Here is a 24,532-nt window from a genome sequence, read left to right as displayed (position 1 = left end):
ATATATATTTTAGACATTTAAATGTGTGTATAATTTTACCACAAATGAGATCATTCTCCTTTTTATAATATACAAAATCGTTATAAAACAAAGCTTAACAGAGCAACTGACTTTCAATAAGATATTGTTAAACATGTTTCTCGCAAAGTAATGTTAGAAGCAGGTCGAGTGAGCACTAAGCACAGCAATGAGACAGTCCCGCATGCATTGCTGAAGCTGTTGTCCCCAAATGAACAGCCTATAAATCAGGTAAGAAGGCCCTCTGATTTGTGCTGTGTTTTAGCCATATTGTTTTGATCTTTCTTTTACTTCTTCATATCTTTCTGTAGCTTTTTATTCTCTTATGTAACTCCCTCCTTAAATCTTTCCCCAGTGTCTGAATCCAAATTATTGGTTTCTGAATCACTATTTGAATCACTATATGAGAATCATTATTTATTCTCAGAATGAGTCCCACTTCTGATAAATCTTTCTTTGACATTTTAACCAGTTTTGCTTCTCTCTTTCATCCAAACTAGTTGGCATAGTAACTGACTTGCTATATTTTTCTTTTCCCTACTTTCTCCCTGACTACTATTTATGGCCTCCTGGGTTCAATGATTAGTTCCATTCTTGAAACTATTAAACCTATCTCATCTCACAATAACATGCGTAAACCAAACTCATTTACTTCCTCTCAAGTTTTTGATACTTGCCACCTCTCCTCTTTCTCCAATATTGTTTCTTTATCCTAACTAACACCTGGGAATTATCCTCAACCTCTCCTTCCCTTTAACCTATCCAATTGCTCTCTATTAAATCTTGCTTCAAGATGCCTCCTAAAAAATGTTCATCCCCTTCCACTTTCTTTGCCTTTACCCTAAACCAGGCCAAAATTGCCTACAACTGGATTTTAGCAACAATGTTGTGAATGTGGTTAGGGTCCATAGGTTCTCATCCCTCTGTCCCTCTTTCCAGGTGACTCTTACTTTAACAGACATTAAGATATAAGGAAAAAGGACTGGAGCTTGAAATCAAGAGCCTAAGGATAAATTCCCTCTCTGCCACATCAAATGTGACCTTCAGCATATTTCTTTCCTATCTCTAGCCTGGGAGTTTCCTTATCTGTAAAATGGCAAGTTGGACTATACACCTGGTCTCTAAGCAGCTTTGTAACTTTAATAATCTTCTGCCTTCACCCTTCTATTCTCAAGGAACAGCAATGACAACTTTTCCAGAGTGCCTTCGCCCCCTAAGATCACCCTGCTGTCACCCACTGTTTTCCAGTCTTCACTGTCCCTTATGAATGTTCACTTTACCATACTCCTAATAAGTCCCAGGCTTTCCATGGTAAATGGCAGTTCCTTGTTCTATTGCTCTTCTCCTTCATTTGTAAATTAGTATTTTAACAAACCCTTATGAAGTGACTGCTAATCTACAAAGAGCACTTTTCCAGGTCCTGGGAATATCAGAGTAAAAGACATAATCCTTGCCCTTAAAGAATTTACCATTTTATTAAGGATATGGGTAAGTATCAAACACATAATAGTATGGTTAAGTGCTGAGCTAAAAATTTAATATATACTTTTATTTGGGGGGGAGAAAGCAGTATTACTTATCAAGACCCAGTACCTAGAAAGGCTCCAGAAAGGATGTGCTCATACCAAGTTGAGTCCTTCAATTTTTTAAATTTTTTTTCAAATTTTATAGAGAGCAAGGAAAAGAGTACAAGAGAGAAACATTGACTTGTTGTTCCACTTATTGATGCTTTCATTCCCTGAGCATCCCACTGCAAACTTGGCATGTGGGGACAATGCTCTAACCAACTGAATCTTAAAAGGGGAAACAAGAATTAAGGAGAAAACAAAGTGTGTCCTATCGCTACCTTAGGGAGTGGAGAGAGGAGAAGGAAGATTATTAGGACAGGGAATATTGGGCCAAGTGCCAGATTGGAATACTAAGGTATAGGAGGCAAGAGGCAAGCAATGAGACTGGTCATGATGAATGCACTGGAATGTCACCTAAGGAATTTGGAAAATTTGGAACTTCACCCTTTATCTGAGGAAAGGGTGAAGTATGGGCTGAATTTGAATTGAGACAATTTGTTTCCTGGTCTGTTACTGGGAAAAGGCAGTCAGTTTGGGGGCACTGAAACGTTAGAACTGATGGCAAGGAAAATCCAGTACGGGGTAATGATAGCCTGCCAAAAATTGTCCTGGCAGACAGGCTAGTCCACTAAAAACGCCACTGAGACCCGAGGCCTCACGGCCTCGTCAAGCTAACTGCCTTCACTCAGACAGGCCTAGGGGCCACCCTCTAGCCTCGACGTCATAGAAAACTGGACCACCGCGAGGACACAGGGGCGGGCGCTTCCAGAGACCTCGCGAGATTTCTCTGTGAGTCGCCGACTGTCCAGGAGTGTTTGGTCGCCTGGCAACAGCAGGTGGCTGCTGAAGAACTTGACGTTGGCGAAATTTACCAAACCTGAGTCCCGGCTCATCCCGCGACCGGTGAGGTATATTCAGGGAAGAAGCGTGGGGACCAAGGAAACCCTACAGCCAGGTTTCTCAAACTTGCGTCCTGCCAGTAAGACTTTCCTGGGGCACTTGTTGAAATGCAGATCCCTGAGTCTTATCTTTAGACATCTAGAATTTCTCAAAAAAGGGAAGGAAATTTCCCTTTTCAGGAAGGCAATTTCTGAAAGGGAATTTCTCGAAAAATGCAGTCTAGAGGCTGTATTTTAAACAAATGGCTATAATCAGGCAAGATTGGGAAACAGCTCTAGTGGAAGGAGACAAGGGTGGAGGGGTTGGCCGCGGAGCTCAGGGAGCGGGATCTGTGCGTGCAGATCTAGTTTGAAAAAGGGGAAGTCTGTGCTGACCCGTACCTCAGTTGGTTAGAGCGTTGTCCCCAAATGCCAAGGTCGCGCGGCTGGTCAGGGCACAGACGACAAGCAACCAATTGATGCACAAATAAGTAGAATAACAATTCTCTCTCCCCCCTCTCCCAACCCTTCCTCCTGTCTTTCTAAAATCAATAAATTAAAAGACAGGAAGGGAGGGAGGAAAGAGGAGAGAGGGAGGGAGGAGGAAAGGGGAGGGAGAGAGGAGGAAGGAGGGAGGGAGGAGGAAGGAGGGAGGGAGGAGAAAAGGGGAGGGAGGAAGGAGGAAGGAGGGAGGGAGGGAGGAGGAAAGGGGAGGGAGGAAGGAGGAAGGAGGGAGGGAGGGAGGAGGAAAGGGGAGGGAGGGAGGAAGGAGGGAAGAAGAAAGAAAACGGGCAAGTCTGAGCGCATCAGCGATTCACAGCATCTGGAGCCACTGAGCATGAGCCTAGCTAAAAGAAATATACAAACTGAACATGAAATGTCCATTGCATCTAGTTAGTCAGAGCCCCAGGATGATGAAAGCCAAGAGGTCCCCCAACATGGATCCCTGAGCTCCTGTAAAGCAGCTCCAAGCTGTCCCCCATTGTCGATCTGGAGAGAGATCCTAGCATTTGGAGCCCAGAGATAACAGATATCTAGTAGGGAAAAAATATGAAAAAGCAGTTTCTCACACTTTAGAAAATAAAAGAAAACTAGGCACACCCCACAAGTGTTGACATAATTATTTTATTATAATGTTCTGAAATGTATCCAAATCAAACTAGATTCAGTTTAAATTCCTGAAGTTTATAATTTCTCTAAAACAAACTACAATATCAGTGAAGTTTAAAGTATTATATTCACAAAATAAATGATGATGTTTTGGTGAAACTAAATTCCCTTTGGTGGATCTGATTACTATGATGTGAGTTTTTTTATTTAACAGTCTCTATTATTGTATATTACGAGTTGATTCAATTCTCTCCCTTTCCACATTCAAGCCCCTGGAAAGTTTTCTTATAGTTTGCTGAGGAGGTCCATTTCCTTCCCTTGGTTTAATAAATAAATCATTTGCCTTTTTCCTTTTCTAATAATATGAGAGAATTAAACTTATTTCTATACAAACACTAATTAGTGCAATGGAACCTACAGACAAAAGCCATTTATAGCATGGTCATTCATGAAGATTCAGATGATCCAAAATGTCTGTTTTAGCCTAGGTTAGGGAGCAGAGCCTGAAGCACAGACTCTGTGATAACACCTTTTTGGGGTTGTTCTCTCAGGGAAGCAGGAGAGAAGAGGAAAAAAAATGAGGGAGATGGAGAGAGGATAAATATAAGAGAGTATGTAACCCAGAAGACCACAACATGTTTTCAGAGGGACCTTTTTAAATCACTGTGTCTCCTAAAAGTCCATGGGGGAAAGAAGGGAGAATAAATCATTCATGGCTTTGGTCTCATATTTGTCAAAGTTGTCCCCATAGGGCATCACATATTTCATAGTACAGGGTAGCTCCTGCATAGCCACTTGTACAGCAGTGTTTTGCCTCAGCTATAAGGGAGAAACCTTCAAGAGGACCTCTTGAAGATCAAATTTCACCACAGTTATCAGTGTAAAAAAGATATTTGAAATTTCCAGGAAAAGTTCTAAAATTTTTAAATAGTCATCAAAGAAACCATATTTTTAATATGTGCAACCCTAAAGTGGCCATCACTAGTTCAAAACCCTACAAAAGCTCTTCCCAGTGTGCTAAGATAACATGTACATATACAAGAACCATAAGAGCAACATTGTAAAAGCAAAAAAATCAAAATGCCCAAAGATCTATCATCAGAATAAATTTCTTACAGTGGAATATTACACAGCAGTAAAATTATTCTAGAGCTACACACATCAACTCTGAGTGTCACAAAAAAAATTAAGCAAAGAAGAAAACTGGAATCAGAATAATGCCATTTATGACATGTGGAAAACAATACTGTATGTTGTTTAGGTATTCACATATATGTAGTAAAAGTACAAAGACATGAAGAAAGATGTCTAGATTTATGATAAACTCTAAATTAAAACATGGAGAGGCAGAAAGGTATAGATAGGTTCCAAATATATTACAGTGTTTTATATTTAAAGATTTTATTTACTTTTTTTAGAGAGAGGGGAAGGGAGAAAGAAAGAGAGGGAGAGAAACATCTATGTGAGAGAGATAATTGATTTGTTGCCTCCTGCACACGCTATCCCCTCCAGGAATTGAACCAGTGACCTTATGTTTTGCAGGCTGGCACTCAATCCACTGAGCCACACCCTCCAGGGCCTAAAGTTTTATCTTTGTGTGTGTGTGTGTGTGTGTGTGTGTGTGTGTGTGTGTGTTACTTTTATTTATTTTTAAAGATTTTATTTATTTTTAGAGAGGGAAGGGAGGGAGAAAGAGAGAGAGAGAGAAACATCGATGTGTGGTTGCTGGGGGTCATGGCCTGCAACCCAGGCATGTGCCCTGACTGCGAATCAAGTTTTGCCTTTTAAACTGACCTTTGGATCCATGGTGTGGTATTATTCTTTATTCTTTTATGATGATATATTTTTTAAGCAAGATTAAAAACAGTTATCTTTACTTAATTAGAAACTTTGTTCAGAATATTATTGTCGTGTTTGAAATTTGATCTGTAACCATAATCTTTCTTGCCCTGAATACCACACAAATTGAGATGTTTGGTTGGTGAAATCCCAGACACATTGGAATAATAATGTTCAATTTTAAAGTGTATTTTTGCTTACATTTTTGACAAGAGAATATAAAGCACAATTAGGGAAACTGAGATACACATCACTTAAATAGCTATACTTCCTAGATGATTGCAAAAAATGGGTTATCTCAAACTATAGACTACATATGCATATCTTATATACAGCAATATTTGATTAATAGCATGTTTCCCTTATTTAACGGCCCTAATATATTCCAGAAAAAATGGTCAAGTGAATAGTGTTCACCTTATCTGTGAAGAAAACAATAGAATAATAATGAAGATAGCACACATTTATTGATCTATGTACCAGACACTGGGTAGAACACGCTATTCATGATTATCTCATGTAATCTTCACACTATCCCTTGGATATTGTCCTAATTTTATAAGAAATTGAAGTAACATGCCCAAGATTGCCTAACTAGTGAGCAGTGAAGCAAAAACTTGAAACTAGGCAGTCTGGACTGAGAAATACTGCATTATGTTACCTCTTTGTGGATTATGGTTGTAGTAACATACCGTAATTGAAGGCCAGCACAATTTTCAAGTATACTGCACCATCGGCCTATGTATATATTCAAGGGTTTCACACCATTTTTCTGATATGGGGGTTTAGTTAATATGATCACCACAGATACTATGGAAAAAGGAGCCAAGAGACCTGATCTCATTCTTACATGCCACTAGATTGGGCCTTAGTTTCTTCACATGAGAATACTAGATAATATTCCTTTTTAATTTTTTTTTTATTTTAAAGAGATAGAAACATGGTTTTGTTGTCCCACTTACTTATGTCTTCATTGGTTGATTCTTGTATGTGCCCTGACCAGGGATCAAACCCACAACCTTAGCATATTGTAATGACACTCTAACCAACTGAGCTACCCAGCCAGAGCTAGATGATATTCCTTGAGATCTTTTTCTACTCCAAGAGATGCCTACAATAAAAATTCAATAGAGTGAGGAAAAGATTTAAAAGGTAATGAGCCTTGTGTTTTAATTAATTTTGGTATTTTAAATTTTTTAATAAAAAGATTAGGCCTATAGCCTTAGAAAAATACCTAAGTGCCCCTAAAATACCCATGAACTAGTTAATCAAATAGTTTTATATAAGAAACCTAAAAAGTCAAAATGATTTATCCTAAATTGCTCTGTACATACTATTCTCTTTTTTCTTTTTAGAAAGTTGGGCATAAAACAATACCTAAACCTGCTTCTCAACATGACATCAGAACACAGCTATTGCTGAGAGTTTGACTTATAGCGAAATCATGGTTCGACTGACGTTGGATCTAGTTGCCAAAAACAGCAACCTTAAACCAAGAAAAGAAGAAACCACTTTACAATACCTGAAGAAAATAACACACATAAATTTTTCAGACAGAAATATAGATGGAATTGTAAGAGCTCTGAAATTATTTTTTGTTTTTATATCATTAGCAATGTAAAGTTTAGAAATTGGTGTCAGGGCATACCTTCTTAACTATATTTTGATTATACTTATTAACTATATTTTCATTAGTCAGCTTTATATTGTGTTATCACTTACCTTCCTGCTTGTGATGTTAAACCTATTAAACTTATTTCTATAAAACATACCATTGTGAGTGTTAAATATATATAATTTAGTATATCTATTCCCCTAAAATACTCTACAGTGTAGCAAACTATTGGGTTGGCCAAAAAGTCTGTTTAGTTTTTCCATAATATAAAAGATACATTTTTCATTTTCACCAATAACTACCTATTTGGATACTTTGAGTACGTCACCTATCTCCCACGTGGTAGAACATTGATTGTTCTCAATTAATGTCTCAATTTGCTCACTATCAACTTCAACTAGTCTACTTGACCATGGAACACTGTAAACCAATATTTAATGTTTGTATAAGTGGGGGTTATACTCTCCCAGTTATCAGATAAGATTCTTTACTTGGATATTCTCTATGTTAAGCCAATTCTTGGCTTTGATTTGGGAAACTTGAATGGCAGCAATAGCCCATTTTAGGCCACTTGTATTGGTATCCATTGTCTATAATAAAATGCTGAAGACTATAGATGAGAGGGAATGTCATGGAAATATATAAGCTACACAAGGGAAGGGGTCATGTCTATTTTGTTCACATCTCTCTAAATTCCCCATTCAATACGGTGCCTGACTCTTATTAAGTGCTTAATAAATACTTATTGAATTAATGAATGAATGAATAAAAAACACCAATGCTCCAGGCAAAATTGTCGATTAAGACAATTTAAGTATTTTTTTTCAGAAATCCTATCCAGCTCCCAGTCTATATCCCTTTCCAGCTTCCCGGTGATCCTTCTCCCATGAATCTAGTTTCCCAAACCTCATGTTTCTCTTTTGTTGCCTGAAGCTCTCTACCTCATCATACAGACTGCTTTCTCCAGGGCTTCCCTCCCTTTAAATTTCTTTGGCTCCTCACTATCAATGCTCCTTCAGTGTGGATAACCTTTGTTAGGAAGAAAGCAAACTGGTATAAAGTAACTTACACTAAGATATGAATAACTTGTAAACTTAAGTTCCCAAGATTTTAAAAGATCTCAGTGAAAGCTGAGATATTTTTGAGCAAAACTTCACTCTTATCTCTTATCTACTTCATTTAGGTGGAATCTACTAACATACAAGAAATGACAGCCTTTTAAAATACCTTAATTATTTTTCATATCTCAAAAGTAATTGGTGTTCATTTGTATTAAATGCATACAAAAAAGAAACTGACTTATAATTCTACCATGCAGAGAAAACCACTATTAACATTTAGATAATGTCCTTCCAGTGTTTTTTTCTAGGCATATATTCACATAATTTTATAATAATGGCTCATTGTACTGTTCTCATTTTATTATAAAATCTACAAGACATTACAAAAGAAACTAAAGGATATTTCATGGTCATATGGTATTCTCTTTAATACCACTATCATAGATTCTTTATTAATTCATTATTCTTAAATATCTAGATGACTTACAATTTTAAGTATTATAAATCACAACAGTTTACTTTCAATTCTACAGAAAGACTAAGAAGACCTGATTTGTAATGATGGAGCAATAATTTGTTAAATGTTTCATCTTCCAAAGAAGCCTAATTGCTTTCGAGAAAAACTGCTTGCACAGGGGAAATCTTTCTTAATGAATACAATTTTATTGATACAGAATACTAAAACCTAGAACTAATTTTATAATTTTTCTAGTCTTGTTTTGACTGTGTTCAAATAAAGCAATACTGTTCTTTTATATTAATTTTAATGGAAATCACAGAATAAGAGATAAACTTTCTTAAAAGCAAAAGTTTTCAGAAGAAATTAAGTATGACCTGTTTTTGTTTTCCTTTTAGGAAGACCTCTCTCTTTGCAAAAATCTCAGTGTTTTATATTTGTATGATAATCGTATTAGTCAAATTACTAACTTGAATTTTGCCACAAATTTGACTCACCTGTACCTACAAAACAATTGTATTTCATGTATAGAGAACCTCGGATCATTAAAGAAATTAGAAAAACTGTAAGTGATTTCTTTAAGTAATGTAATTGTTTGTCATCATTACAGTAATATTTTTACATGCAGGTGTTTCCATTATCTGTAGTCTTGTGGAACAGGCCACAATTTTAATTCTCTTTTAGTATTATTAGTACAAGATAAGTTGTTTCCTATGTAATACAAGACAATTTGTATTTTATTAAGCCTGATACACTTTTCTTTTGCTGGAAGTTGAGATGTCTTAAGGGCTGATAGGAATACCCCCCAAAAAATCTGTATAGAGGCTCAAATGGTGAAAAAATTTCCATGGAACTCAAATGAGTTCTGTGCCTTTAAGAATCACATATCTCAAAAGGGCAGGGTCATAGAATTGGTAATGTTGATGTAGATTTTATTGTAAAAAAGCATTTACTGTGCCTTTAATAATTATAAATAAGTAATGAAGACTGGTGGATCCAATTTCCCCAGATTGGAAAAACTGTCAGTGCTTCTCAAAATGTGGGCCAGGGGCCTTAAAATGGGGAGATAGGAGTAGAGTGGGAAATGCTGGGTTGCTTAGATAGCCAAATCTGAATTTTTGGGGAATAGGCCCAGAAATCTTAATTTCTGAACCTACAGCCTAGGCCTTTCTTCTGCACCTATCTATGATAAGCATTGGCAGATAATTTAATAAGGACTATTCCAAGCCTCTCACTTAAGAAAAAATAAACTTACTTCCTAGACTAAATTATAAGAATCATATAGATAAATCTTTCATTGATTTAATATACAGAGAACATTCTGTATGTATAATTTTCACACAGCTCAATTATTTGTTATTATGTTTTTATCAGGTTTACAGACCATGATGTTTACAGAATGTCTATTTAAAATTATGTCTAATATTTTGCAGGTATCTGGGAGGCAATTCCATTACTGTCATAGAAGGTTTAGAAGGATTAGAAGGACTAAGAGAACTTCATGTTGAAAGTCAGAGGCTTCCCCTTGGAGAAAAGCTTCTGTTTGATCCAAGAACTCTTCATTCCCTGGCAGTAAGACCATATTTGAGTATTCTAACAAAGCATGTAGAGATGAACAGTTATCATGGAACAGGAAGGTGGTAAAGGGTTATTTGGACATTGTACATATTCTGAATAATTATAGGCCAACTGAGAGTTTATTTGAGGGCTAAAACTAATTTTTCCCATGTAATTTCTCAGAGACTCAACAGCGATAAAAAGGAGATAACTCCTGCTTCTGGGGCTATTGGAAGGATCAAAAGAAGGATGTTAAAAAGGTTATGTAAAGTATGAAACACTTACAGATGTTAGTTCACTCATAATTTGGACCTTGGTGATTGTCATGATACAAAAAGCCTAAGGAAATAGGAGTGCACTTCAGGCAAATTCTAAACAACCTAGGGAATCATTACAATAAGTCGTTTTTTCGCTGAGTTCTGATTTGATTGTAGGTCATGCCACATATGACTCTGGTTCATCAGAAGCAAATAGGTATGGCTGTCCTAGGTTTGTTTGATGCTCCAGCTGTCTGTCACCTGACATCACAGGGAGGTGTCACAGCTCGTTGAGAAGCTAGAGGGTGCCGCAGAGGCTTGAGCTAACCATCAAAGCAGGATTTGTTAGAGATAAGCTACCTTCATCCAGGACAAGGGCCACAAGTAGAGCATGGTTATTGTATTTGCAGATTTCATTGGCTTTATTTTAGAGGGCCCAGGAACAGAGGGCAGAATAAGGTTTCTGAACCAAACAAATAACAATTAAGAGATAGTGCTTTAAATTGGAAAAGAAAGAAGTGACTTACCATATTTTGCACACTACACACCCATGTTTTTGGCCCAAACTTTCAGAAAAAAAAACTTTTAATTTTTAAATTCAATTTTGTATTTATTTATATTACATACTTGGTTTTTGTATTATAAAGGAATTTTTAGCATTTATTTTTAACATATTGTGGTACAAGAAATTTTATGTAACAAATAATTATAAAACACAAGAACAGATACAAGGTGTTTCAGGTACTACCCATGTAGAATGCATATCCTTATTTTTCCCTTAAAAATTTGGGCAAAAAGGTATGCATTATGCATGGCAAAATATGGTAGCTTCTCTTGTTTCATTTTTTATTTTTGTTGTTTCATTACAGTTGTCCCACCTTTTTGCCCCATTGCTCTCTCCTGTCCCCTCTGCCCCACAGTCAATCCCCACCCCACTGTCCGTGCTCCTGAGTCCTCTACTCATGTTCCTTAACTTGCCCCTTCCCCTTCTTCCCCCACTATTCCTCTCTCCCCTCCCTTCTGGTCACTGTCAGTTTGTTTTTTATTTCCACATCTCTGGTTCTAATTTGCTAATGTGTTTGTTTTATTGATTAGGTTCCACTTATAGGTGAGATCATATGGTATTTGTCTTTCAGTGCCTGGTTTATTTCATTTAGCACAATGTTCTCCAGTTCCATCCATGCTGTTGCGAAAAATAGGGTAGTTTCTATCCTATCCCTTCTATCTTCCCTATAGAATGAATGGTGTCTCAGCTCAACCTCAACTGATCCAAGTAGACTGACCCCACTGTAGGGATGGCTAGTTTTACATCCATAAAACACCACTGAAAATATTTTTGCTTACTCAAGTTTTGCATAGTTTCAAGCAGATTCTGAATTTCTAAATATAAGGCATAATTTTTAAAGCTGTTTTCAAGTCTTAAAAAGTACCAGGAAGTAGCATCCCTATGTTAGCTATGTGTGGATGCCTGGGTGGGTAGACTCCCTCTTGGTAGGGATTCCTGGGCCCTAGATTTTAAGATGGCTTTGATTTAGTGTGCTCTATTGTATATTTATGTCCTCATTAACAGTTGAAATTTTTATTAGCTAATTATTATTCTAAGTTCTTCTGAACATATGGAATGTCAAGAGAAAACTATACAGAGAGATAAAGATAAAAATAAAAACCAGATATTCTTTAATTCTTGGTTAATGTTTTTTATTTAGAAAAACAAAGACAAAAACGATTTCTTCCTATGTAAGTACAAATTTTAGTGACCTTTAACACAAAATGATAATTTGCTTAAACTGAAGTATATTTTCTGCATTGTTATCATTTGCTAATTGGGTCATCTTTTTTCTTTCTTTGCTTCTTGATTCTTAGCTTCTTTTTTCTATAAATTTTTCTTATATCTTGATCAAACTTATGAAAAGTACTAAGTTATACCACAACTACTATAGTTCTAAACATCCCATCTGGAAAAAAAAATATGACATAGAAACAAAATCTCCATGGGTTTTTATTTTCTTGCCTAAAGAACAAAACAGCCTGAACTGATAAATATTAAAATTTTCATGGGTTAGGATTTCTAGTTCCTATATATTGTACTTAAATAGGCTATTTACTAAAGCTAATTTAATTATTTTCTTACAGAAATCTCTCTCTATATTGAATATCAGCAACAATAATATTGATGACATAAGAGACTTAGAAATACTGGAGAATATTAATCAGCTCATCGCAGTTGACAACCAGCTTCTGCATGTGAAGGTAGTGTAAAGAAAAATTAATTTAAAAATATTTACATGAAATTATGATTGAAATCACTATAAAATATATTACTTTAAAAATGTCTAGATTTGTTCTAAAACTAGCTTAAGACTCTTTACTTCTTAATGTATTTATTTGCATAATTCTGCCCCTTTACCTTGTTTTACTGCTATATCCAGTGCCTCCATCCTTCACCAATATAAAAAAAATGTTTCTCTGAGAAGGAAGTCATGATTTTTATTTTCCATCAAATGTTTTCCTCTAAAGACTAGATTTCTTGCCCCTTACCTCTGATCTCCCAATAAATGAGTTTCTAGTAACTGAGACTAGACCTGAACTCTCTCCTGGCTACTCCTTCTTGGGGAAGCACCTGGATATTGAACTTATTTTAATTTGCACTAGCTATATTCATGTCATGTTATATCATGCCATATTCATTCAATTACTCATTCATTCAAATACATACTGGTCACCTACAGATTTGTCAGGCACTGTACTATTCTGAATGGAACAGAGGAAGGAAGGATACAATCCCAGAGCTCAAAAAACCCATTGGCAACAAGTAACGACACTATAATGTAATTCTACTTTCATAAGCACTCTGGTAGCACTAACTCAGCCTGGAGCTAAGGAGGGCCACCTGGAAACAGTCATCTGTGAACTGAGCCATTGCCATGACTTCACAGCTTCTGGCTTGGTAATGAGGTGGGCTGTGCTATAATTCGCACAGAACCATAAGAGAAAGAATGGGCTTATATTCCTTCCATACACAGCACTGTTGTTTTCCAAATTACTTCCAGGTAGTTTTCTGCTGACCCTAAAATTCAAACCTATCACCTGGTGCATCCCATAACTACTGTAAAGAGTAAATAACTATCAAAATAAGCATTAATGCCTTATGGTAAAGGAATTCCTGAAAATATCCAAAATACCATTGAACAATCACAGTCGATGTTTAAAATAAAAAGCCCAATAAGAAAGCATGACTCAATTGTTTCAACTTACAATGTGAAGGATTCCAAGAGTTTATGGAATAAATTCTGCAATGAAAAATATTTTAAATTTTAGAAAGCTCCTCTAAAATTTTTTAATTGGGCATTTTGTATTCACCAGAATTATTTAGTTTTCCTATGATTTTACAGTATTTTTATCAGTAATGTGATTTTGTGATTGATATATTATACACGTCATCCTACATCCAGGCTCTGGCACCTGGACTTTAGGTCGTTGATTAAGTAGAGAAGATCTAAACTGTATGCACTGTTTCACTTTCACCCCATTGGAAATGGGAACAGAATGGCCAAGCACAGAAGCTCACCTTTCCTGGGGAGAAAATGGTGGAGAGTTCTAATATCCCAAAATGTCATCAGTTTTAAGTATAGGATAAGTATTTTCCCTAAATGTTTTTGTAAGCCCAGGTTCTAATCACAATGCTTGGCAAATAAATGCCAAGAAAAAATAGTAAATAAATATATCTTGAAAAATTGGGTTAGTTGTTAACTATCATAATTATTAAGATTCATTTCAATTATCATCATTACTTTTAAAGTCTTATTCTATTATGCTTTTAACTCTGAACAGAAAAGGAGAGTCTGATAACAGGATAAAAATGCTAGATTTCCTGAGAGACATTAAAACCAAGCTATTTTGCCTATAACAATTATTCTTAAGCCATGTTAATAATGCATAATCAGGATTAATGTATAACCAAAATAAATACCTTCATTATTGCTGATTATTCAGTCTAATGATAGATGTCTAAGTGACCAAATCTTTATTATTAAGACTTAACTCTATCTGACCTCCCTTGTATACCTTATCCTGAACCTCTCATCAACTTGATCTATTCAAAAATATTTCTTATATTTTTGTTATGATATATTATTTTATTATGTGTGCCGGGCACTGTTCTAGACCCTTGGAGAAACATGTCCTAGGCACTGGGGATACAATGACAAAAATGACAAATTCTCTATCCTCAAGGAGCTTACATTACAGTGAGACAGGGGAGGGAAAAGTCAGGAAAAAATAAGCTGTGAAGATTGTGAGACATGCTATGAAGGAATTACATAGTATGACATAATAGAACAATCAGGTTATCAAGAAAGGCCTCTGAGCAAATGATATTTATGATGAGATCTAAAGGATGAAGAAGAAATCTGTACAGAAAGCTAGGGAAGGAACATGCCAGGCATAGGAAACAAAAGATGAGTCCAAAGAAAGCTTAAAGTGTCCAAAGAACAACAACAAAAAAAGGCCAGTTTACTGTGATAGCAACCCCAGTGCCTTGCTCAGTTTCTGAAATGTTGTAGGTGCTCAATATGTAATAGTTGAATAAATAAAGTCAACAGTACAACATGAGATTAGAAAGGAAGGTATAGGAGCCAGACAATAAAGATCCTTTTAGGAGTAGTATGAGGAGATGGCTGCTTGGGGATGAAAAGGAGTGAATGGATTGCAGGTAGACTTCTGGGTTAAACCCACAAAACTTGCTTATGTGCAGGATGTGTTGGAATAATGAAAAGAGAAGAATCAAGGATGACTCCTAGCTTTTTGTGTGAGGACCTGGGGATAGAGCAGTAGCCTTTACAAATTGGGGAATACAGGGAAGGAATAAAATAATTCATTCTGTTGAGATATCCATAGGACATTGACATGGATATGCCAAGTAGGCATATGGACTTCAAAGGAGAAGTAGATTGGAAATTTTGGGAGTCAACAGCATTTACATGATATTTAGAACCATGCACCTGGATAAAAGAAAGCAGAGATAATAAATGAGGCCAAGATTAAGCACAGAAATACTCCAATATTCAGAGACCATTTAGATGAGGAGGCACCAGGAGTCAGTAATGTAAGAGAAGAGAAAAAAGAAGTTCAAGAAAAAGGGAGAGGCCACTTGCACTGAATGCTGTTGAGTGGTAGACTTGAAGGCAAATAAGAGGTTAACAAATGCATTGGACTTAACAATCACACTACGTCTGGTCAAGTATCACTTACTATGCACGTTTCAGAACAGAGTGTGCCTTGGCAAGGATTTGCATTGTTTTTCTTCTACCTAAAGCCACATGAACATATGAGAAACTTTCTTGTCATGGTTTCAGAAACCATAACAATATTTCATGAAGTATTTTCCCACACCTGAAATTTCAGTATATAAACTAAAAACAAAGAGAAGGGAAAATTAAAAGAATATGTGCATATAATACTTTAAAAACAAAGTTACAGGGAACAAGTTTAATTTGTGAAGTAGAACCAGTGGCTCAAAAATCACAGCAGAGGGCAATGCTGAAAATGGGCATTTAGTGAAAGACAATACTAAAATGTTAGATGTTTTCCTCTTCTTATACACACAAACCAGACTTTACTCTTAAAACTCTTCCTGTGTGGCTTAAAAACCTTGGACAAGACATTAAAGAAATCCTCTCTAGGTAACGTGACTAGCCCAAGAGAAAACATCTCCCAATTCAGACATTTAAACAGTCCATAGGGAAAATATCAGCAGCATACCCATTGCCCTACACTGAGATGAACCAGTTAGTAAGCCCATCCTTCACACAGAGGTCTCATTTACTTTCATGAAAGAACAGTTATCTCAGATCACTAAACATCTGAAAGCTTCTAAAATCAAAGAAAGAAACAAACAAAAACAAAAAATTCTGAAGAAACAGATAATATGGCAACAGAAAAACAAAAACTTTAACAAATTTCACTGTAATTAATTTATTAAGAGCAATGATTCTATAACCCTTAAGTAAAAACAAAATTTTATTTTTTACAAAAAAAGGAATATTAAATGAATGTGAGGACTTAGAAATTTAAAATAAAGTTAAATATCCAATATAAAGCTTAAACGATAAAATTGGGTAAGCATCCCAGAAAGAAAAAGAGAAAGAATGAAAATAAGCAAGTAAAAAAGAAACAGATCATTAATCCAGGATATTCAATATATAACTAATAAGAGTACAAGAATGAGGAACTAGGGAAGTAAAATTATGCTTAAAATAATATAATGGGCCATGATGTATTAAACAAGACAAGAATCATATCCCCCTCAAAAAAACAGTAAGTTAGACAAAATACATTAAACAGCTTTTTCAGATGTTATACAGGACTGTGATCCCTAGGAGAAAGAAAACAAACAAGGTGAGCTCTCTAATTATCCCAGCTTCCTGCCTGAAGGCACTTTCCAGACCATAGTCCAGGGCGGGAAATAGCAAATAAGAGCCATGAAAATGTAAATCATAACTGGAGAAAATTCAGTCAAGAAAAAACATCTAGAAATAACATGACATAGAGGATGGAATTAGAAGACAGGACTTTAAAAAAAAAACCTATTATCAATATGCTCTAGAATTTAAAGAAAGCATGAACACAAACAGAAAAGAAATGGAAGATAGAGAAAAGGTAACTTCTGGAGCTGAAAAGTATATCTAAAATTAAAATTAGTTGGATGGGATTAAAAGATTAGACATTGCAGAAGAGAAGATCAGAGAATTCAAAGACATAGCATTAAAATTATGCTTAAATTTTAATGCTCAAAACTGAGGTGCAGAAAGAAAAAAAAACACTAAAAAATTAGCAGAGCCTCAATGGCTTATGGAATATTACAAGCATCAAAATATGTAGTAATGGAGCCCTAGGGGTAGTAGGAACAAAGCTAGGGACTGAATGTCTGTGTACCTCCAAAATTCATAGGTTGAAGCCAATCCCCAATGTGATGATATTTGGAGGTGGGACATTTGGGAGATAATTACATCATGAGATCCTTATAAAAAGAGAAAGAGACAAGAACTCTATCTCTCTGTCAGCCATGTGAGGATATAGTGAGAAGATAGGTGTCTGTAAATCAGGGAGACTGCTCCCACCAGACCACAATATCTGCCAGCACTTTGATCTTGGATTTCCCAGCCTTCAGAACTGTAACAAATAAATGTTTCTTTTTAAAGCCACACAGTCTATGGTATTCTATTATGGCAGCCCAAACTGACTAAGACAGGGGCAGAAAATATCTTTGAAGGAATAGTGGCCTAGAGGTACCCCAGGTAGTCAAAACATTCTTGAAAAAGAACAAAGTTAGAGCATTCACACTTTCCTATTTCAAAACTTATTACAAATCTACAGTAACCAAGACACTGGCACTATCATAAGTATAGACATACAGATCAATGAAATGAGACTGAGAATCCAGAAATAAACCCTCATTTTAATCAATTGATTTTTCACAAGGGTGCCAAAGACAAACCAATGAGGAAAAATAATTTTTCCAATAAATGGTGCTGAGATATTTGGATAGCTACATGAACAAGAATCAAGTTGGATACTCTTTAAATAACATAAACAAAAATCAATTCATAATTGTTTTATGGGACATTTACACAATGGAATACTACTCTAACAAGCAAAATAGAGACAGACTCATAGGAGCAGGATGACAGCTATGGTGAGGGGTTAGGGGGTGGAGGAATAGGCAAAAAGGAAAAAGGACTCATGGACATGGACAACATGATTGCAGGGTGGGAGGGTATAAGGGGGATAAATGGTAATGAAAAAAATACAGTAAGAAAGTCTAAAACAGAAATAATAATAAAAAAGATATTTGATATAAAAAATCAATTCAAAATGGATCAGAGACTTAAATGTAAAAAGTTCAAGCTATAAAACTCTTAGGGGAAAACATAGGGATAAATCTTTATCCTTGAATATAGATAAAGACCTTGAATTAGATAAAGCCTTCTTAGATGTAACACCAAAAGCATAAGGGAAAAAAGATGAATTAAACTTCAACAAAATTAAAAATTTTTATGCTTCAGATACCATTAAGAAAATGAAAAATACAAGTCAGAGACTGGGAAAAATGCAAGGTGAAATTACCATATGATTCAGCAATCACATATACTTTATGCAAATCTTTATAGTTAACTTTATTTGTAATTTTTGAGACAGTCAAATTTCCCTCAAATGGGAAATAGATAAATAAACTATTTATACTGTGGAGTATCACTCAGCAATAAGAAGCAATGAACTACTGATGCACACAACAGCATGAACAAATTTAACAAAACATTATACTGAGCAAAATAAGCCAGACAAAAAGGAGTATATACTATATGATTCCATTTAAATGAAAATCTTGAAAAAGAAATGTATATAGTAACAGCAGATCAATGATGGCTAGAGGGGAGGCTGATTGGAAAGGGCCATGAATGAATCTTTTGGGATGATGAAAACCTGGCTTGGTTATGGTGGCTGTTCTATGGGTGTATATGGTTTAGTCATTTAATGAATACATTTTGTTGTATATAAATTATAACTCAATAAAGTTAACTTTAAAATAATATTAGAAAAAATTTTCAGAGCTGAGTTTTCTGATTCAAACTGTCTCCAAATGCCAGCACAGTGGATAAAAACTGACCTCACCCAGGTCCATCCTTAAAAGTTTTAGGACACTAGGAATAAAGAGCTCCTAATGTCTTCTACAGAGGAAAAGAGAGTACAAAGAGCCAGGAATCAAAATGCAATCAGGATTATCAGGCTTTTCAATCTGGAACACAGTAGAATAATGCCTTCAAATTTTCAAGGTAAAAATAGTCTTGATCTAGAATTATATACTTAGTCAATTTTTAAATTTTTAAACATGCAAGCTCTCAAAAAAATTTACACCCCACATGCACTTCCTCAGGCAGCTCTTAGAAAACGTGCTCCTCCTAAACAGGAGAGAAAACTACGACAAGGGAAGGATGGCATCTAGGAAATACGAAAAAGACTAACGAAATTCCCAAAATGAATTTGAAGGGAGTTTAAAGTGAAGAATTGTCCTGGGACAGCCTCTACCAGCCCAGGTTGCAGGAGGCTGAGCTGGTGATAAATATGTAGAAAACTAAGCAAATAAATAACCAATCAATTTTTAACTCCAGAGAAAATAAGACACAATCATAGTGCATTATGTGGTTTAGCGATGAATAATATTTAAGTGAGCTTAATAATAGTGAATATTAGTTGTAATTGCTAATAATTATTAATTAATATTAACAATTTTAGTAAGACTCTATCAACAAAATGGGGGAAGAGAAGTATAGGGTTTGTAGTAGTACTTATGAGAATTAAATTATCATCTACCTAGTAGGAATTCAGTAGACAAACATCTAAGATTTAAAAATCAATAGATAGCCATTGTTATTTAGCATTGTGGGGATAAGCATGTATAGAAATAGCTGAAAAGTTGAAAGTCATTTTGTTATAAGCCTTACTTTTTAAGCTTTATTATAAACCATGTGGTCTTATTTGATTTTGATTTTTTTAACTGTGTTGTTGCTTTGCTTTTAAAAAATCTAATTAAAAAAAGAGTGATTGGTTGGTAGGGAATAACTGGTTAATATAATTCTGTTATCGTATATCACTATATCCCCCATTAGTCTGAGAGCCTTTAAGAGCAAGGAATTTTTGTTGACATCAGGATTCCCTAGAACTCAGCTCTGTGCCTGGTACATAGTAGGCACCTACTGCATGTTTATAGAAATAATGAATGCAGGAAAAATGAAAAATATTCAACTATCTGGGGAAGGAATGCAAACCATCCAGCAAGTTCCAGAGGTCGGCATATGCCAAAAGTTGCTTGTCCCTCCCATTGGAGAAGATATCCAGGGAATGAGAATGAAATCTCAAGTTCCTTTACTTCTGGTAAGAAGACACAGCAGTTAAACAGGCCTAGATATGGTTCCTTAGAAGTCTGAATGTAGACCTTCCTGGGGTTCACTTGAAATGTGGTTTTGAGGTCCATTTTACATTATCCTCTGAAGGCTGAATCAAAGGCCATAAGGCCATGTTGAAGTTTAGCATCATAATATTAACTTGTTTCTCCGTATGTATTCCTGGGGTCAGATCACCATTTTTTGGCTTTAATTTTCCCATTATTTATGTTCATTGATCAAAGTTGCCCAGAAGCTACTGACATCAAACCCCAAGCCATGGAGAGAAAGCTCAGCATGCCATATACATAATAAGGTCACTGACATCCATCCTAAGAGACTTCAGCAACCGACAGCTTTGTGCCTAGGGAAAAAGAAATGGACATCATTAGAGAATCCTCACAAAATCACTGTAATTACCCAAGGTTTTTAGCATTGGAGCAGCTGCTTTGATATGAACAACCATAGGTTCCTCAAATGCACCTACAGAAAATACATGAAATAAGATAATAATGAAAAAATAATGGTCCCTCAGATGGTTAAAAAACCTTGAATCTTCAAATCAAAATTCTGATTTGAGCAGTGAGAAAGATATTTAAGAAAAATTAAAAAGAATACAAATAACAAGGAAAAGTACTGCCATGGCAACTGAAATCCTAGAGCTCTGTGGAAGGAATAAGAAAAGGAAAAGAAAAAAGAGAAAAGGGTCCCTGGGAAATATTAACCTTCCCAAATGATACTGGTGGCCCAGCCTAGAGCTACAGCAGGGTGGCTACCTTAGAGGCAGAGGCACAGGATAAGGACCTGCAAAAAGCTGGGTGGCCCAGTGGCTTCTGTCTTTCCTGCTGTTTTGGATTACAATCCTTTTCCTCTCACTTCTACAGACCCACATCTGCCAAGAACAACTGCCTCCACGATCCTCTAACCCTACCCTTATCTCTCCTACTCCCTAGTCCAAAACTGGTCCTAGGCAGAGACTTGGGGCAGTGGAGGGAAAGTGAATAGAAGAGGAAATGAAAGGAAAGATAAATCCTGTCTTTTTCTTTCTATGTATGCAGTCCCTCTAAGCAAATTTTTCAAAAACAGTTTTATATAATTTTTCCTTTATAATTCCTGTCCTGCTTCTAACCTAAGATCCATGCATTCATTCATTTCTCCTTATCTTTCCACTCCTGGAGAGAGAACAAGAAATAGATTCTCCTTATCTTTCCATGAGTCCATTTCTCCTTATGTCTCCTTATCTAACCTACCTTGTGGCAACACTTGCTAGACAAGTTGGGAGATAGTAGTGAACAAAAATAGAAATAGTCTCTGGCCTTAAAGAGCTCTCAGCACTGAAAGGAAGAAAAACATTAAGCACAAAATTAGGCAAAAACAAATGTAAACATGCACCTGTCACATGTAATACAAAGTAGAAGTATGTGGCTCTGAGAAGCTATAATAGGAGGATTCGCCTTAGTTAGGGAGCTCAGTGACAGCTTCCCTTAGGAAAGGATTGCTGAGCTGCTCTCTGAAAGAACAGAAGGGCTTACCAGGTAAACAGAATAGCACGTGCTATGGCCCTGAGGCAGGTGAGAGCATAGTGAAAATGAGGAACAGGAAGCAGAGAGAGTAAAGGTGAACATAGGTAGAAGCTGCATAGGTCATGATAGGGAAGTTTGTCTTTATTCTAAGAACAATGGGGAGCCCGTAAAGGTGTTTAAGTCAGGGGTGAAGTAATCATAAATAAGCATTTTGAAAAGATCAGAATGGCTACAGTGTAGAGAATAGATTGGAAGAGGTGAGGCTAATTAGGAAGTGAGAGAAGGTGAAAACTTGTATAGGGTTGGGGTGAAAATGAAGTGAGCAAACAGATCTCACTTCAGGAAGTAAAGTAGACAGGACTTGGTGGTGATATGAGGAATATAAAAGAGGGAGAAGTCAAGAGTCAGGTTTTTGCCTTGCACAATGGAAAACAGGAAGCTCAAGAGTCAGGTTTGGGGAAAAGGGAGAAGATCATGAGTTTTGGTCCAATTTGAGGTGCCTTTAAAATATTCCATAGCATGTATCAGGTAGACAATTGGATATATAAGGTCAGAGCTTAGTGGACAGTAGCATGTTGAATTCTTTGAGAAATTGGTTAAGTGGTCACTGAAACTGCCATTATGGATGACACTACCTAGATATAGGAGAAGTATGATAAAATAAATGCTCACTGCAGCATTCCACAAAATCTGATTCTTCTTCTCACGTATAGATGATCCTTCCTCCCTTGGTGTAATAGATGTTTTACAATTGTCATCAATGTGGACATTCTTTTTTGTAAAGTGTCTGCATATGAGTGAAGAATATAGTGGGTTAAAATAGAGCCATATTATTTTGAATTCAAATAAATTCCTATGCTGATAGAAAAAGAAAAATATAGTGGGTTATTGGAGAAAAACACTTTTTTGCCATGATTTTATATACATTCTGCTGTGAAAAACAACACTGAAAAGAATAAATGCAGATTACATAAAAGGAAGAAAGTAAACTGATCCCTGATGTCTGCTGCAAGGACACCTGATCCTGCTCCCACTCCTGCTCCCCAGAGGGAGCGCTAATGCTTAGGAAACATGGTGAGGCATTATGGGAGGTTTTATAGCGCCACACAGTCTTTGGGCATTTTCCTCTATTAAATAGGTTGTTTTATGCCCTATTCAGGCAACAGCCCACCAGGTATAGCACTGTTTTTTTATGTATTCTCTGTTCTCAAAAACAGCTTTTGGAAAACAGCCTGTTTATATATTAGGAATTCCTGTGATCATAGATTTGTTACTTGTGGGGTCAGAGATTCATGAAGATCCAAGGAGCCTGTAGAATGTGGAATCACAAAGCCATAATGGGAGCAGTCAATAGGGTACATGCTCCAAAGACTTGAGACTGAGAAAGTCTGAGACTGGCAATGTGATAAGGTGATACGTGATAAGGTTAGAAGTGCCTATTCAGAAGCCCCAGGCTGCAGGAGTACTGAATGACTGAGAAAGCAGAGGCAGTGACCTGGACTCTTATAACTCCAAATGTGGTCCTAGGACCCCAGCATCAGCCTCAGAAATGCAGAATCTCAGCTTCTGCCCCAGACGTAAAAAATTAGAAACTGTATTTAAACAAGATCCCTAGGTGATTTCTTAAGCACATAAAGTTTGAGAAGCACTGATGTGGACTACTCTTTCAAGAAGTGTAGTGATGGTAGGTAAGAAACCCAGAGGAAAGGGCAAGATTAGAAATGGAAATGCAAGAGAAAGAGGACCCCAAGAGCAGGAGGCCTGTGGAAAAGGACAAGGGATGGAGAGAACCAATTACTTTGGGAAAAGAGGTAGGACACTTTCTTGATTGAGAAAAATGAGAAAGAGGAAAGAAAGAGGAAGTGTGAGATCAAAGGTGGATAAATGAGAAAACTCTGGGTGAATGAACCAGTTCTCCCCAATAAAATTGATGGCAAAGTCAAATCCTGAGGAGGAGGAGGAGAAGGAGAGGTTAGGCCTAACAATATTCCATAGATTAGAAACTCCTTTCTTTAACTCCCAGTGCTCTCATTTAAGTGACATTTAATTTGGTTAAAATGTCTTAGCATTTTTTTTCTGTAGTTCCTTTAAATGCTTCAATGTATTAAAATATTAAATACTCTAATGACCATTTAAAATAAAACTTTGCCTATCTCCAAGTAGTTGAATGAGCCATGAACTTCAATAGGGTCAACATTACATAGCTTGCTGACATTATTAAGTCAAATAAATATGGGTACAAAAATGTGTAAAAACATGAAAGAACAAAAAAATGTTAAATTTATACCTACAGTTTTTATGCCTGCAAATTTTGCTAAATAAATAAAATGATCTGAAAAAGTTGATCTCACACTCAGATATATCAGTGATTTACTTTATTGGTTTTCTGATGACCATTTATCATGAGGTAAAGCATCTTCAGAATAAGTGGTGGAAATAAAAAACTTGACATGTTTGCCTCCTATATAAACGAAATGTTTGATTTATAAGACACAGACGAACAAACCACTATGGCCTGTCATGTTTTTCCAGTTTCTAATTTATTCAACCTCTGCTCAATATTGATCCTGACAAGCAGAGTAACCCGAAGATAAATTTATTCACTCCACAGTTTAGTCAGAAACAAGCCCAAAATTATAGATTTTCCCAGGCAGATGATGACAGGCAGTCAGAGGGATGACAAATGGCTGTCTTTAGATTTAGTTAGGGAC

General features: G+C 36.1%; 1 protein-coding gene and 1 long non-coding RNA gene across 4 annotated transcripts in view; one reads left to right on the top strand and one right to left on the bottom strand.

Moving 5' to 3' along the window:
• Positions 1-2,382: 2,382 nt before the first annotated feature.
• The window catches only part of PPP1R42 (protein phosphatase 1 regulatory subunit 42), a 40,186-nt gene continuing 18,036 nt past the window's right edge, over positions 2,383-24,532 (top strand). For 2 of the 3 annotated variants that reach the window (XM_045860730.1, XM_045860728.1), the window contains exons 1-5: positions 2,394-2,494; positions 6,769-6,986; positions 8,945-9,111; positions 9,980-10,118; positions 12,494-12,610. In XM_045860730.1, the coding sequence (XP_045716686.1) occupies positions 6,858-6,986; positions 8,945-9,111; positions 9,980-10,118; positions 12,494-12,610 (552 nt within the window). In that variant the 5' untranslated portion in view covers positions 2,394-2,494; positions 6,769-6,857. Of the gene's footprint in view, positions 2,495-6,768; positions 6,987-8,944; positions 9,112-9,979; positions 10,119-12,493; positions 12,611-24,532 lie in introns of all 3 variants that reach the window. The other variant, XM_045860729.1, reaches the window with a different exon arrangement.
• LOC123832892 overlaps positions 18,514-24,532 on the bottom strand; it is a 49,931-nt gene continuing 43,912 nt past the window's right edge. The window contains exon 3 of the long non-coding RNA XR_006788138.1: positions 18,514-20,662. This is a non-coding gene — a long non-coding RNA (uncharacterized LOC123832892). The remainder of the gene's footprint in view (positions 20,663-24,532) is intronic.

Source organism: Phyllostomus hastatus, unplaced genomic scaffold (assembly GCF_019186645.2).
Source record: "Phyllostomus hastatus isolate PE091 unplaced genomic scaffold, TTU_PhHast_1.1 phas_scaffold_21, whole genome shotgun sequence".
Taxonomy (NCBI): domain Eukaryota; kingdom Metazoa; phylum Chordata; class Mammalia; order Chiroptera; family Phyllostomidae; genus Phyllostomus; species Phyllostomus hastatus.
The sequence above is the reverse complement of the archived record's forward strand: the minus strand, read 5'-3'. Positions and strand labels throughout refer to the sequence as shown.